Raw genomic sequence first — 16,068 nt, forward strand, 5'->3', positions numbered from 1 at the left:
TTAAAGAATGAGGTACTGATGAGGAAATGGAGTTCTCTTCACAGACCTGAGAGCAAGGAGTGGACAGTAGTTCTCAGATGTACCCGAGAGAAATATTAAAAAGGCCCCACGAGACTACAGTGGCTGTACATGCCAATATATGAAAGACCAAGGCCTGCATAAGACAGCAGTTTGACTGGCCTAAACTCCACAGAGATGGGGTGGAGTACTGCAAGAGTTGCCACATATGCCAGCTTGAGGGGAAATACAAACATCCAGTGAAACCTGCACTGCTAAGTCCTGTACCGGTATTAGAAGGACCCTCCAGCAGAGGGCTGGTGAAGTGTAAGGGACCCCTGCTGAGAACAAAAGGGGACAAGCAGGCACAAGGCTGGCAAAAGTTTAGAAAGGGAAAGGGAAAAAGTGACCAAGAGAGCCGGTTAAAGGAAGTCTGGGAGGAATTCCAGATGAAAACCCCTACAGTCCAGTCAACCAACCCCGAAAAATTTGAAAGATTAGACCCCATATCCTCCTACATAAATGTAGACTCTCGAAGCACCCCACCAGAGACAAAGAAAGACCTATGGGAGCAAAGAAAGAAAACATGAGGCTGATGCCTCACCTAGTTGAAGTGTCGCAGGGGAGTGCAGTAGAGTTTGCACAAATACCTGCAGGCAGGAGTGTCTCAGAGAACAAAGGGGAGATTAACAAAGAATCCTCTCCCACAGTCAGAACCAAAGAAAAACCACCCATCTCCCTTTACAGACTTCAACAGGAACAAAGACCTTTGGCAGTAATGGCAATGGGCAAACTGAAGAAAAACCTCCCCAAAGAACCATATGGTTACTGGGATGCCAAAAACAGGAAAAGACAGGCAATTTTAATCAGCTTTAGGATTTATGAATGAATGGAAATGAATGAGAGAAATGCATGGTTTTTTCCTGTATCTTATATATTTTCTCTCAACTCTTCGAATGAAATGCGCCTTTTCTCAAATTGCATTTAATTCCCCTGGGTGTGGAGGTGTCATGCAGGTCCCCACCTGCCAAGATTGAGACTTAGTAATTTCATCACATGGACATTAAATTTTAAATTATTGCTGGGAAGAAGAGAAGGCCTGTGACAAGGGGTTGCCAGGCTCCTGGCTAGAAAGACATTTTTGCACAATAACAGACAGTTTTTGGGAACAAAGGAGCTATCCCCTGCTCCAATACAATCCACAAACAGACGTGGCCAGACCGGTTGGTCACATGACTAACCTGCTTGGCAGTCTGGGTTTTTTTTTAAAGTTGTAGAGTTTGAACTGAAAGCATGGAGAAAGCGCTTGGTCCTGGATTGAAAAGCCCTCTCCTGGCTGGCTCAACACAGCCTCTCCTGTCTGTTCCCATCTCTTTCTTACGGAACTCCAAAAACCAACTGAAGACACATGAACCCAAGAGAGAAAAGTCTCCTACTGTGAACAAGGTTTAAGAAGAATACTGGGCCCCAACGAAAAGCAATATCCACCTACAATCAAGGACTCTACAGTGAGCTCGAATAACCGTAACAACAACTCTTCAGATATTGCCTCAAACCTTTACACTTTCATTTTTCTTCTCTATTTGCATGTGTGTATCATGCATACATGCTAGCGTGAGCGTGTCATGTATCTGTAGGCGTCAACCAAATTAGAGTTTAAGTTTAAGTTTGATGAAATTTCACCTTTCTTCTTTAAACATAAGAAAGCCTGTTTGTGCTCTTTTCTTTACTTTATAATTGGAAAGCGGTGAACAAGGATTCACCAAGGGGAAGCTATAAACAAAGTGTGTTTAAAATAAAACCCTGTTACAGTAAGACCAGGTGAAGGCTGAAAGGGAACCCTAGACCTCTTTTTCAATTGGTCGTAACAATAAGGAGAATTGAGGTAAGTCTCAGTGCTTCGCAAACAAAGTTCTCCGCCAAAGTTGCTAGAACATGGAATTCTTACCAGAAATATTATTGGCAGCAGATAGTCTTTAAAAGGACAATGCAAATATATTGGAAAGAAAAACAAATGTTTTTTAGTATTCATTCATGGGATGTGGGTGTCACTGGCTAGGCCAGCATTTATTGCCCATCCCTAATTGCCCTCGAGAAGGTGGTGGTGAGCTGCCTTCTTGAACCGCTGCAGTCCATGTGGGGTAGGCACACCCACAGTGCTGTTAGGAAGGGAGTTCCAGGATTTTGACCCAGCGACAGTGAAGGAACGGCGATATAGTTCCAAGTCAGGATGGTGTGTGACTTGGAGGGGAACTTGCAGGTGGTGGTGTTCCCATGCATTTGTTGCCCTTGTCCTTCTAGTTGATAGAGGTCACGGGTTTGGAAGGTGCTGTCTAAGGAGCCTTGATGTGTTGCTGCAGTGCATCTTGCAGATGGTACACACTGCTACCACTGTGCGTCGGTGGTGAAGGGAGTGAATGTTTGTAGGTGGGGTGCCAATCAAGCTGGCTGCTTTGTCCTGGGTGGTGTTGAGCTTCTTGAGTGTTGTTGGAGCTGCACCCATCCAGGCAAGTGGAGAGTATTCCATCACACTCCTGACTTGTGCCTTGTAGATGGTGGACAGGCTTTGGGGAGTCAGGAGGTGAGTTACGCACCTCAGGATTCCTAGCCTTTGACCTTCTCGTAGCCACGGTATTTATATGGCTACTCCAGTTCAGTTTCTGGTCAATGGTAACCCCTAGGATGTTGATAGTGGAGGATTCAGCAATGGTAATGCCATTGAATGTTAAGGGGAGATGGTAAGATTCTCTCTTGTTGGAGATGGTCATTGCCTGGCACTTGTGTGGCACAAATGTTACTTGCCACTTATCAGCTCAAGCCTGGATATTGTCCAGGTGTTGCTGCATTTCTACACGGACTGCTTCAGTATCTGAGGAGTCATGAATGGTGCTGAACATTGTGCAATCATCAGCGAACATCCCCACTTCTGACCTTATGATTGAAGGAAGGTCATTGATGAAGCAGCTGAAGATGGTTGGGCCTAGGACACTACCCTGAGGAACTCCTGCAATGATGTCCTGGAGCTCAGAGGATTGACCTCCACAACCACAACCATCTTCCTTTGCGTTAGGTATGACTCCAGCCAGCGGAGGCTTTTCCCCCTGATTCCCATTGACCTCAGTTTTGCTAGGGCTCCTTGATGCCATACTCTGTCAAATGCTGCCTTGATGTCAAGGGCAGTCACTCTCACCTCACCTCTTGAGTTCAGCTCTTTTGTCCATGTTTGAACCAAGGCTGTAATGAGGTCAGGAGCTGAGTGACCCTGGCAGAACCCAAACTGAGCATCACTGAGCAGGTTATTGCTAAGCAAGTGCCGCTTGATGGCACTGTTGATGACACCTTCCATCACTTTACTGATGATTGAGAGTAGGCTGATGGAGCGGTAATTGGCCGGGTTGGACTTGTCCTGCTTTTTGTGTACAGGACATACCTGAGCAATTTTCCACATTGCAGGGTAGATGCCAGTGTTGTAGCTGTACTGGAACAGCTTGGCTAGGGGCGCGGCAAGTTCTAGAGCACGGGTCTTCAGTACTATTGCCGGAATATTGTCAGGACCCATAGCCTTTGCAGTATCCAGTGCCTTCAGTCGTTTCTTGATATCACGCGGAGTGATCTGTGATGCTGGGGACTTCAGGAGGAGGCTGAGATGGATCATCAACTCAGCACTTCTGGCTGAAGGTTGTTTCAAATGCTTCAGCCTTATCTTTTGCACTGATGTGCTGGGCTCCTCCATCATTGAGGATGGGGACATTTGTGGAGCCACCTCCTCCAGTTAGTTGTTTAATTGTCCACCACCATTCACGGCTGGATGTGGCAGGACTGCAGAGCTTAGATCTGATCTGTTGGTTATGGGATCGCTTAGCTCTGTCTATCGCATGCTGCTTAGGCACTTTGGCACGCAGATAGTCCTCTGTTGTAGCTTCACCAGGTTGACACCTCATTTTGAGGTATGCCTGGTGCTGCTCCTGGCATGCCCTCCGGCACTCTTCATTGAACCAGGGTTGGTCTCCTGGCTTGATGGTAATGGTAGAGTGGGGGATATGCCGGACCATGAGGTTACAGATTGTGGTTGAGTACAATTCTGATGCTGCTGATGGCCCACAGTGCCTCATGGATGCCCAGTTTTGCATTGCTGGATCTGTTCAAAATCTATCCCATTTGGCACGGTGGTAGTGCCACACAACACGAAGGAGGGTATCCTCAATGTGAAGGTGGGACTTAGTCTCCACAGCGACTGTGCGGTGGTCACCCCTACCAATGCTGTCATGGACAGATGCATCCGCAGCAGGCAGATTTGTGAGGACGAGGTCAAGTATGTTTTCCCCTCTTGTCGGTTCCCTCACCACCTGCCACATTCTCAGTCTAGCAGCTATGTCCTTTAGGGCTCGGCCAGCTCGGTCAGTAGTGGTGCTACCGAGTCACTCTTGGTGATGGACATTGAAGTCCCCCACGCAGAGTACATTCTGTGCCCTTGCCACCCTCAGTGCTTCCTGAAAGTGATGTTCAACATGGAGGAGTACTGACTCATCAGCTGAGGGAGTGTGGTAGGTGGTAATCAACAGGAGGTTTCCTTGTCCATGTTTGATCTGATGCCATGAGACTTCATGGGGTCCAGAGTCAATGTTGAAGACTCCCAGGGCAACTCCCTCCATACTGTATACCACTGTGCCACCACCTCTGCTGGGTCTGTCCTGCCGGTGGGACAGGACATACCCGGGGATGGTGATGGCAGTGTATATAAGGTAAGGGAAGAGCAATGGGACTAAATGGCTAACTCAGAGGGCTGGCATAGGTGCAATGGGCCAAATAGTTTTGTGTAATTCTATGATTCTACTTGTCCCAAAGAAGTATGTGATGTTTACTATTGTTTCTCTGAACAGGAAGTTCTTTTTAAAGACCAATCGACATCAGAAAGTGGGTCAAATGTTTTTGCAAAATTTATAATCCTATTACTGCATCCTATAAAGATTCAACAAAATTTCCTCCTGTTCTCATTGTTCTATTGAATTTTACATCTTTCCAATCAATCTGATGTTGCCTCTTAAAACCTATTTGTTTCAGGCAGAGGAATTTTTAGCTCTTTCATGTTCCTTCAGACAAGTAACAAGGCTCTGCCCCATTGGTCTGAGGCATATAGAGTTCCATGAACTGCATAGACAGAGAGGAGGCCTTTCCAGTTCTGATTGATCTTTTGGTCTATTTAAAGTAAATTCTATAAAGAGTTTCCTGGATTCATTGCCATTAGAATGAATCTCTTCTTAATAATGCTACAGAGAGGCTCTGTCACATTTCTATGTGATGTTATTCTGTGACCTTTCTATTACATCACCTTGATGGCTTGTTTGTGGAAGCAGCTGCTTTTTTGTATGAGCAGCTGTTCAGTATTTTCACTGTATTTTATAACCTTTGGAGAGAAGCTCAAAGTCGTTTTGGTTTAAAAATGCATTATACACGTGGCTTGCTGGGGAAATATATATGTTTAAATAGGTTTGCAATCTATATTAAAAACACAAAATGCCAGAAATATATAGCAGGTTTCCTCAGAATTTGAAAAGATAGGTTAATATTTTGGCTGTCAACCATCATCAGAGCACAAATTTGCAATCAACCATACTCTTTTTTGATCATAGATTTCACTCCAAAAATGTCACTGCTTTTGCAAGTGCTGGAAAAAAAAATTATACATACATTTAAATCTGTACAAATAGATCTAGCTTCAAAAGCAAGGAGAATATGGGGTATTCATGTTTTCCCGATACCCACCCACCCCAGCACTGAACTGGGGCAGTGCATCCAAAGTGCACTGCCCCTGTCAAGGTGCACCAGGATTTCTTGTTCCGCACCATTTCGTTGGCCCTGAATGATCCCTGGCAAGGCCTAATGCCAATTGAAGCAGCAGGAATGTCAGGAACCAATGCAGGCCTCTCCATCAGAAATCAAATGGTCCTGATTTCAGCTGAAGAACTGACTTGACCATCTTCAACCTATCCCCAGGACCCCAGCAAATGCTCATTTGCCAGGTTTTGGGCCAGGCTGCTGCACCATATTTTCTTGGTGCCCTACATTTGGATATCTAGTGACATTCAACGAAGAAAATGATACTGTGAACATCCCCTCCTGCCTCATTTAACTGACTCTGTTAGGCCTGCACTAACGCTGGCCGAGCTCTGTATCCCCAATAATGCTCCAGAAATCCTGGGGCAGTGTAAAAAGGAGAGGGGGAAGGGCCAGTGAACCAGGTCTCCATCCACTTTTCTTCCCTTTGCACCCATGGAAATGGGTGTTTCCCAGCAGCAAGGATTAGGAAAATCAGGCCTTTAAAAGTTCCCATTTTACATTTTTTGTACTCAATTGAGGTTTTGAAGATTCTAAAGACAAAGATATTCTGGGAAAATTGAACATTATGATGAAGGGTTTTTAAACCAGGAAACTCAGCTTTGAATTTGCCATCGTGAATAATATGTGTGCACATCATTTTGTTTATTTCAGAGGGGAGGGGAAACAGGACAGTCAGTTTGTAAGCTGTTTTCCTATCATAAAACTAACAGTAAAAACACAATCACCTGTGGTTATTAAACCATAAGCATTGCAATTCACATGCAACTGTGACTTGACCATCTTCAGCCTACCCCCAAGACTCATTGGCCAGGTTTTGAGGGCAGGCCACTGCACCGTATTTTCTTGGTACTCTACATTTGGATGTCCATTGACATTCAATCAAGAAAATGGTCCTGTGAACATCTCCTCCTGTCTCATTTAACTTACAAGTTAAAAAAATTAACAAATTGCATTTTGCAAGTATTACGTTGGCCGGAATTTTACGCCACCCCAATGAACCAGATGGTGGCGGTTGGGTGGCGTAAACTGGAGTGGGAGGCTCCGGGAGGCCTCCGATTCCGCCTCCGCCCCCCTTTATGTAGGGCGGGGGGAATGACCCGCCCACCCCAGGCCAGTCAAGGCCCTTAAGCGGCCACTTAACAGCCACTTAAGGGCCTTCGCCCGCCTCCACGTGGATTTTATGCTTGGCAAGCGGGCGTCCTGGAGCCGGAAAAGCCGCCTGGGAAAAGCAGGTGGCTTCTGATCATCTCGGGGTGGGGGGTGGGGGGAACCCTGCAACCCAAACCATCCCAAGACCCAACACGCTCTCCCCCCCCCCCGCTTCCTCCCAAATGACTACCCTTGCCTTATCGGGGCCCGACCGATTACCCCCGGTGAGGCAATCAAAATTTACCTTTCCTCCCAGCTCCCCGACATCTTTTGGGAGCTGCTGGGACTGAGAACTGCCAGCCCGCTGATTGGCTGGCAGCTCAATGAGGTGGGACTTCCTCCCTCAAGCAGGTGGAAGTCCCGCCTCGAAACAGTTAAAACCTGGGGACCCATAAAATAGGGAATGGCTCCCCAGGTGAGGCGGAAGCGGGTTCGCCACTGACTTTTACATCGGAGGCCAGCTCCCGTCTGCCCACCATAAAATTTCGGCCATAGTGTTTATAGCACAAGAAATGGGCATTCAACCTAACAGGTGTGAGCCTCCTCCCACCCTTCTTCATCTGACCCCATAGACATATCTTTCTATTTCTTTCTCCCTCATGTGTTTATCTAGCTTCCCCTTAAATACATCTATGTGAGCTGCCTCAACTATTCCTTGTGGTAAGAAATTTCACATTCTCACCATTCTCTCCTAAAGATGTTTCACCTGAATGCCCGATTGAATTTATTAATGACTATCTCATATTTGTGACTCCTAGTTCTAGTTTCTATAATATTAGGAGTAAGAATGGAATTCAGTTGGAACTGTTTTTTGCATTAAACTTAATAAAACAATGTAATAAGTTACCAAAAAAGCTACTGAAGCTGATAGTGTGTGTGGGCTTAAAAAGCAATAAAATGTATTTCTGAATATAGAAGGGATTGATGCATGTATTCACAAGGTAGAATGATGTGGTTGAGAAATACTTAAAAGACTTATTGGGATTTGTAGTCATTTGATTTAAAAAACAAGAGTGATGAGGTATAGGCGCAGATTGCCATGTGGAAATATGATGTTGTGACGAAAACAGAGACCTGGCTCAAAGAAGGGCAGGACTGGGTGTTAAATATTCCTGGATACAAGGTGTTCAGGAAAAATAGAAAAGGGGAAAAAGGAGGAGGGGTGGTGGTATTGGTTAAGGAAAGCATTGCAGTGTTGGAGAAAAAGGATGTTCCAGAGGGGTCGAGGACAGAATCAGTTTGGCTGGAACCAAGGAACGAAAAAGGTGCGGTTACATTGATCGGTGTTGTCTATAGGCCATTAGTTAGTGGGAGAGACGTGGGGGAACAAATTTGCAAGGAAATTACAGAGAGGTGCAAAAATGATAGAGTAGTTATAATGGGGGACTTTAATTATCCAAACGTAGACTGGGATAGTAGTAGTGTAAAGGGCAGTGAGGGGCAAGAGTTCCAAGAGTGTGTTCAGGAAAATTTTCTACAGCAGTATGTTGCTAGTCCAATGAGAAAGGAGGCACTGCTAGATCTGGTTCTTGGGAATGAGGTGGGCCAAGTGGATCAAATATCAATAGGAGAGCATTTCAGGGACATTGATCATGATGATCAGTGATCATAAGGTTTAGGCTAACTATGGAAAAGGACAAACAATCCAGAGTAAGAATAATTAACTGGGGGAAAGCCAACTTCAATGGAGTAAGAATGGAGCTGGGGTGAATAAATTGGCGTCAAAAATTGGCAGGAAAAACCAGTAGCTGAACAATGGGCTACCTTCAAAGAAGAGACGGTTTGGGCACAGTCAAGGTATGTTCCCTCGAAGGGGAAAGGTAGAGCAAACAAATCCAGAGCTCCCTGGATGACAAAAGAGGTAGAGATTAAGATAAAGAAGAAAAGTATGCTTATGACAGATGCCAGGTAGAAAATACTATTGAGAACCAGTCTAAATATAGAAGGTCCAGAGGGGAAGTGAAAAAGCAAATAGGAGAAGCATGAAAAGAGACTGGCAGCTAGGGATTAAAGGAAATCCCAAAGTTTTTTAGAAATACATAAATAGTAAAAGGGTGGTAAAAGGAGGAATGGGGCCAATTAGGGACCAAAATAAAGGGGATTTACACATGGAGGCAGAGGGCATAGCTGAGGTATTAAATGAATACTTTGCATCAATCTTTACCAAGGAAGAAGGTGCAACCCAAGCAATGGTGAAAGAGGAGGTAATTCAGACACTAGAAGGGTTTAAAATTGATAAAGAGGATGTATTAGATAGGCTGTCAGTACTTAAAGTGGATAAAACACCAGGACCGGATCAGATTTATCCAAGGATTCTGAGGGAAGTGAGGGCGGAAATCGCGGAGGCACTGGCAATAATTTTTAAGTCGTCCTTAGACTCAGGGGTGATGTCAAAGGACTGGAGAATTGCAAACATTACACCCTTGTTCAAAAAAGGGTGCAAAGATAAGCCCAGAAACTACAGGTCAGTCAGTTTAACTTCGGTGATAGAGAAACTTCTAGAAAAAATAATTTGGGACAAAATTAATAGTCACATAGACAAGCGTGGGTTAATTAAGGAAAACCAGCATGGATTTCTTAAGGGAAAATCGTGGTTAACTAACTTTCTGGAGTTTTTTGAGGAGGTAACAGAGTTCATGAGGGCAATGGAGTTGATGTGGTGTACATAGACTTTCAAAAGGTGTTTGATAAAGTGCCACACAACAGACTTGTGAACAAACTTATAGCTCATGGAATAAAAGGGACAGTAGCAACATGGATATGGAATTGGCTGAGTGACAGGAAACAAAGAATAGTGGTTAATGGATGTTTTTTGGGCTGGAGGAAGGATTGCAGTGGAGTTCCCCAGGGTCAGTGTTGGGACCCTTGCTTTTCCTAATCTATATTAATGACCCTAGACCTTGGTGTACAGGGCACAATTTCAAAATTTATATCGAAAAGAACAAGGGTGAATGCGGTGACTGCAACAACTACTGTGGAATCTCCCTGCTCAGCGTACTGGGGAAGGTCTTCACTCGAGTCATTTTAAGCGGGCTCCAGAAGCTGGCTGAGCGTGTCTACCCTGAGGCACAATGTGGCTTTCGAGCACAGAGATCCACCATTGACATGCTGTTCTCCCTTCACCAGCTGCAGGAGAAATGCCACGAGCAACAGATGCCCCTCTACGTTGCTTTCATTGATCTCACCAAAGCCTTTGACCTCGTCAGCAGATGTGATCTCTTCAAACTACTAGCAAAGATCGGATGTCCACCAAAGTTACTCAATATCATCACCTCATTCCATGACAATATGAAAGGCACAATGCAGCATAGCGGCACCTCATCAGACCCCTTTCCTATCCTGAGTGGCATGAAACAGGGCTGTGTTCTCGCACATACACTTTTTGTGATCTTCTTCTCCCTGCTGTTCTCACATGCGTTCAAATCTTCAGAAGAAGGAATTTTCCTCCACACAAGATCAGATGGCAGGTTGTTCAACCTTGCCCATCTAAGAGCGAAGACCAAAGTATGGAAAGTCCTCATCAGGGAACTCCTCTTTGCTGACGATGCTGCAGTAACATCCCACACTGAAGAGTGTCTGCAGAGACTTATCGACAGGATTGCGTCTGCCTGCAATGAATTTGGCCTAACCATCAGCCTCAAGAAAATGAACATCATGGGACAGGACGTCAGAAATGCTCCATCCATCAATATCAGCGACCACGCTCTGGAAGTGGTTCAAGAGTTCACCTACCTAGGCTCAACTATCACCAGTAATCAGACTCTCGATGCAGAAATCAACAAGCGCATGGGAAAGGCGTCCACTGCTATGTCCAGACTGGCCAAGAGAATTTGGGAAAATGGCGCATGGGCACGGAACACAAAAGTCCAAGTGTATCAAGCCTGTGTCCTCAGTACTTGCTCTACGGCAGAGAGGCCTGGGCAACGTATGTCAGCCAAGAGCGACGTCTCAATTCATTCCATCTTCGCTGCCTCCGGAGAATCCTTGGCATCAGGTGGCAGGACCGTATCTCCAATGCAGATCTCCTCAAGGTGGCCAACATCCCCAGCGTATACACCCTACTGAGCCAATGGCGCTTGAGATGGCTTGGCCATGTGAGCTACATGGAAGATGGCAGGATCCCCAAGGACACATTGTACAGTGAGCTCGCACCGGCCATCCATGTCACCGCTTTAAAGACGTCTGCAAACGCGACATGAAGTCCTGTGACATTGATCACAAGTTGTGGGAGTCATTTACCAGTGATTGCCAGAGCTGGCGGACAGCCATAAAGGCGGGGCTAAAGAGTGGCAAGCCGAAGAGACTTAGCTGTTGGCAGGAAAAAAGTTAGAGGCACAAGAGGAGAGCCAACTGTGTAACAGCCCCGAAAACCAATCTTATCTGCAGCACCTGTGGAAGAGTCTATCACTCTAGAATTGGCCTTTATAGCCACTCCAGGCTCTGCTTCACAAACCACTGACCACTGACCACCTCTAGGCACTTACCCATTGTCTCTCGAGACAAGGTGGACAAAGAAGAAGACCACCTTGGTGTCCAGGGCACAATTACAAAATTTACGGATGATACGAAACTTGGAAGCATTGTGAACTGTGAGGAGGATAGTGTAGAACTTCAAAAGGACATAGACAAGTTGGTGGAATGGGCAGGTGGCAGATGAAGTTCAGTGCAGAGAAATGTGAAATGATTAATTTTGGTAGGAAGAACATGGAGAGACAATACAAAATAAAGGGTATAATTCTAAAGTGGGTGCAAGGGAGAAGGATCTGTGTGCATCATGTGTATAAGTCATTGAAGGTGGCAGGACAGGTTGAGAGAGCGGTTAATAAATCATACGGTATCCTGGGCTTTATTAATAGGGGCATAAAGTACAAGAGCAAGGAAGTTATTTTGAACTTGTATAAGACACTAGTTTGGTCTCAGCTGGAGTATTGCATGCAGTTCTGGGCGCCACATGTTAGGAAAGACATAAAGGCATTGGAGAGAGTACAGAAAAGAATCACGAGAATGGTTCCAGGGATGAGGAACTTCAGTTATGAAGATAGATTGGAGAAGTTGGGACTGTTTTCTTTGGAGAAGAGGAGGCTGAGATGTGATTTGATAGAGGTATTCAAAATCATGAGGGGTCTGGGCAGAGTAGATAGAGAGAAACTGTTCCCACTCATGAAAGGATTGAGAATGAGGGGGCACAGATTTAAAGTATTTGTTAAGAGAAGCAAAATGACATGAGGAAAAACTTTTTCACACAGCGAGTGGTTAAGGTCTGGAATGCTCTGCCTGAGAGTGTGGTGGAGGCAGGTTCAATTGAAGCATTCAAAAGGGAATTAGACTGTGATATGAAAAGGAAGAATGTGCAGGGTTACGGGGAGAAGATGGGGGAATGGAACTGAGTGAATTGCTCTTGCAGAGAGCCAGTGTGGACACAATGGGCTGAATGGCCTCCTTCTGCACTGTAACAATTCTGTGATTCTGTTTGCAAGCTTGTGGAGAACTGGTGTTTTAAATACCCTCTCCCTAGTATTGCATGATGTTGTTTTATTAGCCCAGCTCCTCTGTGAGATTCTTCTCCTGTATAATCCAAATTCTATTTTGACCCTATCAGGCAATATTTTTATTTTTTATAAAATTTTGTTTAGAATTCCTTTGTAGGAGAATAAATTGCCACAGATGCAAAGTGTCTCTTTGACTTTTGACACAAAATGCACCTAGAAACGCGTATGCATAGACAACACAAGATTAAATAATATTCTGTTTTCTTATTTTGAGCACAAACCTTTTAACCTATACTGTAAGGTGTCAGGTGTACCTTTTTAAAATATCAATTTCAACATTTACTTACCCTTTTATTTGCTTTTACAATGATAGATATTAAGAGTTAGTCATTTATTAAATATTTGTATACAAACAACAGCTGCCATTCAAACTGTGCCACACATGAGTGCTTTAGAATGTACAATCTTTAAAAAAAATTTTATTGGCAGCTTTCAGCCAATGATAGGATGGTCTGAAAATCTGAAATTAAATTGCATTTTTCAGCGATGAAGAGTTCTCGAATGCTGTTGAAAGGTAGCTGTGCTTCTAATTTCAAGACTACCAACATATCTGAAGCATCATTCTGTATTTAAGCATTGAGTATTTTCTTGAGCCTGATGTGCCATTTACAGCCCCTTCCATGTGATTTTGAATTAGTGAAAGGTGAAATTTAATCTGTCATCAATTTCTCCTCGGGCTCTTGAACATCCGACAGGCCTGCTCCTTTGATGGCATGCTCCTGAAAATCTCTTTTTGTTCTTTATCTATTTGAACTGACAGTGATCAGGGCCACAACAGGACAGGCATCTCTTGAGAAATCACCTTCCTCCCTGCCTATTGACAGATTCCTCTGTTCTGAATCAAGCAGACCTTGTCCCATCACTTGCATCAAGGCTGGGGAGTAACCACCAATTAGACCTCAGGAGCGTTGTAAAATTTTCAGCCACTTTTAAGTGTCTGTTCAGATTAGTTGAGATGAGAAAGTGCCCATCACATGTAGCTCCCTGTCTCAATTTTATCATTGCCTCCACAGGTGCGAGAAGTGCGATCGTAGCTTCACACAAGCCACGCAGCTGAGTCGACACCAGCGGATGCCCAACGAGTGCAAACCAATAACTGAGAGCACAGAATCAATTGAAGTGGATTAACTGATTGACTGGCTGGAATTAAACTGCAAGGAAAGTCATGATTAAATGTCATGGACACTTAAGCAAAACCAAAGATTTCCTCTGAGCAACTTTCAATCAGTCCCAGAAAACCAAAAGCAGTAATAAAATAAGTAAGATGTTTAAAGAATTGATCTTGGCATAGGAGAGAGAGAAAGCGACCAGAAAAAAAAAATATTTATTTATGATTAGAGATACGACTCATTTCAGTGGGCAAAGTCAAAAAATGGGAGACTTGCATAGATTCTTATGCCCAGAATATATTACATTTCTAAGAACCTTTTAATTGTTATTTAATACCAAAGCAAGAAAAATATTAATTAGTGGGTTCAGCAATCCACAGTTGTGACTGAGAATGCACATTGTTTTATTGCACCTTTTTAAGCATGACTTGAGGGACATGGATCCTTTCTCCTTTTTTCCACTGGTAATGTCTACATGAAAACATGAAAAACAAAACTTTGCATTTTGAATTAAAGAGTCCCAGTTTATTGTAAAATACAAACTAAGGTATGTTCAGTATCTTTTCCTTGTCCAATTAGGGCTTTCTACACTGTGTAGTATTACAGAACTTTCAAAAACAAAACTGGCAATTTTCCTATTTTACTAAACAGACATTCAAAATGTAAAATGGAATCAAAACAACATTATTTGAAAATGTATTGCTGCAGGACAGCTATCAACCTGTCTGCCAGCAGAGCCAGTATATCAAAGGCACATAAGTAAGTTGGAACAAACATTTGACCATAAATTCTCTGGCAGAATAATAATTCAGCCTGTGTTTGGCTTAAGGATGAAATGCTTCTTTTGATTACATTATCCTGCATGATTATTTCTTCTAAACGCATCTATTACTTTGAGCACTAACATTAATATAAAACTAATGAAAAAGTGTTTAACACTGTTGTTAAACTAGCAATTTGATACCAGTACACCCTAGATGCAGAGTAAAGTCAACACTGAGTTTGTAGTATAACAGGTTCCTCTCACACCCTCCAAACAAGAGGGTCTGTCTTAACTTTTGTAAGCTCCATTACAACAACTACAGTCAATTTAAAGTGAATGAAGTTTGGTCAAGGATGTGACTGGTATGAGTTTGCTCCCAGTACTGAGGTTGATACTTGTGGGCTGTAAAAAATGAGCCACACACACTGATCATTCTGATATTAATTGTAACTCAAAAAATGCATAATACACTTGATGTGAGAGAAGCGTCATGATTCTGTCACTCCATTAAATGACATTGGTGTGCTTGTCCTTCTCTTGCGGCACAACAGCACCTTCAGAAAGAATTGTATAGCCTCTTGAGTAATATTATAAATGTTTAAGAGTCACTGAAATGTATACCCTCTGCACAGAACAAATATTGTTTATCCATTAACATTGTTCACCATTTCCTTCATACACAATTTCATTGATCATATTACTGCAATGAGCCATATAGAAAAATACATCAAATTTCTACAGGTACAAAACATCCAAAACTACTAACTACTACATATTTACATTTACCTCTGGCCACACTAACTCACAGGCTAGAAAACAAAATATAATAAGGAATTACCCAAAAGCAGAAAACGTGGCTATTTATATTCTGAATGCTTTAAGTTAAGGTGCATAAAGGTGCCTTAAAGGTGCGCCCAGTACACTAGTGTCCCTAAGTCCACCACTGCATTGGGCATAGGATTGAAATTTAGAAAACCTCTTTGTTCTGCATGACTGTTGAGCAATATGGTATTACTGAGTACACTTCACACTGGAATAAAGGCCAGCAGGCTTTTAAAATCACAAGGCAATGGCATTGTGTTTTAGCCCCTTGGTGGCTGCCATGATATTTCTGCACTGCTATTTTTTTTCAGTTTACTTCAAATGAACCAAGAAATGTTTGTGAAAGTACAAGTGTTACATTACTCAATTTAAACATTCAACTTAAAAAATACAATCATAATTTTTTTTATAGATAGCATATAATAGGAAATAAGCATTGTATTTTGAAAGACATAAAACTTTTCAGTTCATTTTCAACAATTAGCTGTTTTATCATGGCTCAACCTTACTAAATTATAGCCACTAAAAAAAGAGGCTAAACCTTTATACTTTAGTTTTTTGCAAACATTTCTCTTCTGCATTTTTCTGTTGACAGAAATTATGAACTATCTTGTATAATTCTTTTTTTTTACAGTGCTTTTCATGTTCAGAATTCTTTTTTAATGAGTTGATTTGTGCCAGGAAATAATAACTATTGGCTAGCCAATCAGAATTTTAAATGCTACTTGACTACCCATTAACAATTGATCATAGTCCCACACCCATGCTGGATAAAAGTACAAAACACATTGCATAGTCACAATGTACCACTTACAGTACCACATCCTGAACAACTCAGAAG

The 16,068-nt window shown here is 43.1% G+C and overlaps 1 protein-coding gene across 1 annotated transcript in view; it reads left to right on the top strand.

Moving 5' to 3' along the window:
* Window positions 1-13,661, top strand: part of prdm6 (PR domain containing 6) — a 326,361-nt gene extending 312,700 nt beyond the window's left edge. Inside the window, exon 7 of the mRNA XM_068028856.1 lies at window positions 13,547-13,661. Within this exon, the coding sequence (XP_067884957.1) occupies window positions 13,547-13,661 (115 nt within the window). The remainder of the gene's footprint in view (window positions 1-13,546) is intronic.
* The last annotated feature ends 2,407 nt before the right edge of the window (window positions 13,662-16,068 follow it).

Source organism: Heterodontus francisci, chromosome 4 (genome assembly GCF_036365525.1).
Source record: "Heterodontus francisci isolate sHetFra1 chromosome 4, sHetFra1.hap1, whole genome shotgun sequence".
NCBI lineage: Eukaryota > Metazoa > Chordata > Chondrichthyes > Heterodontiformes > Heterodontidae > Heterodontus > Heterodontus francisci.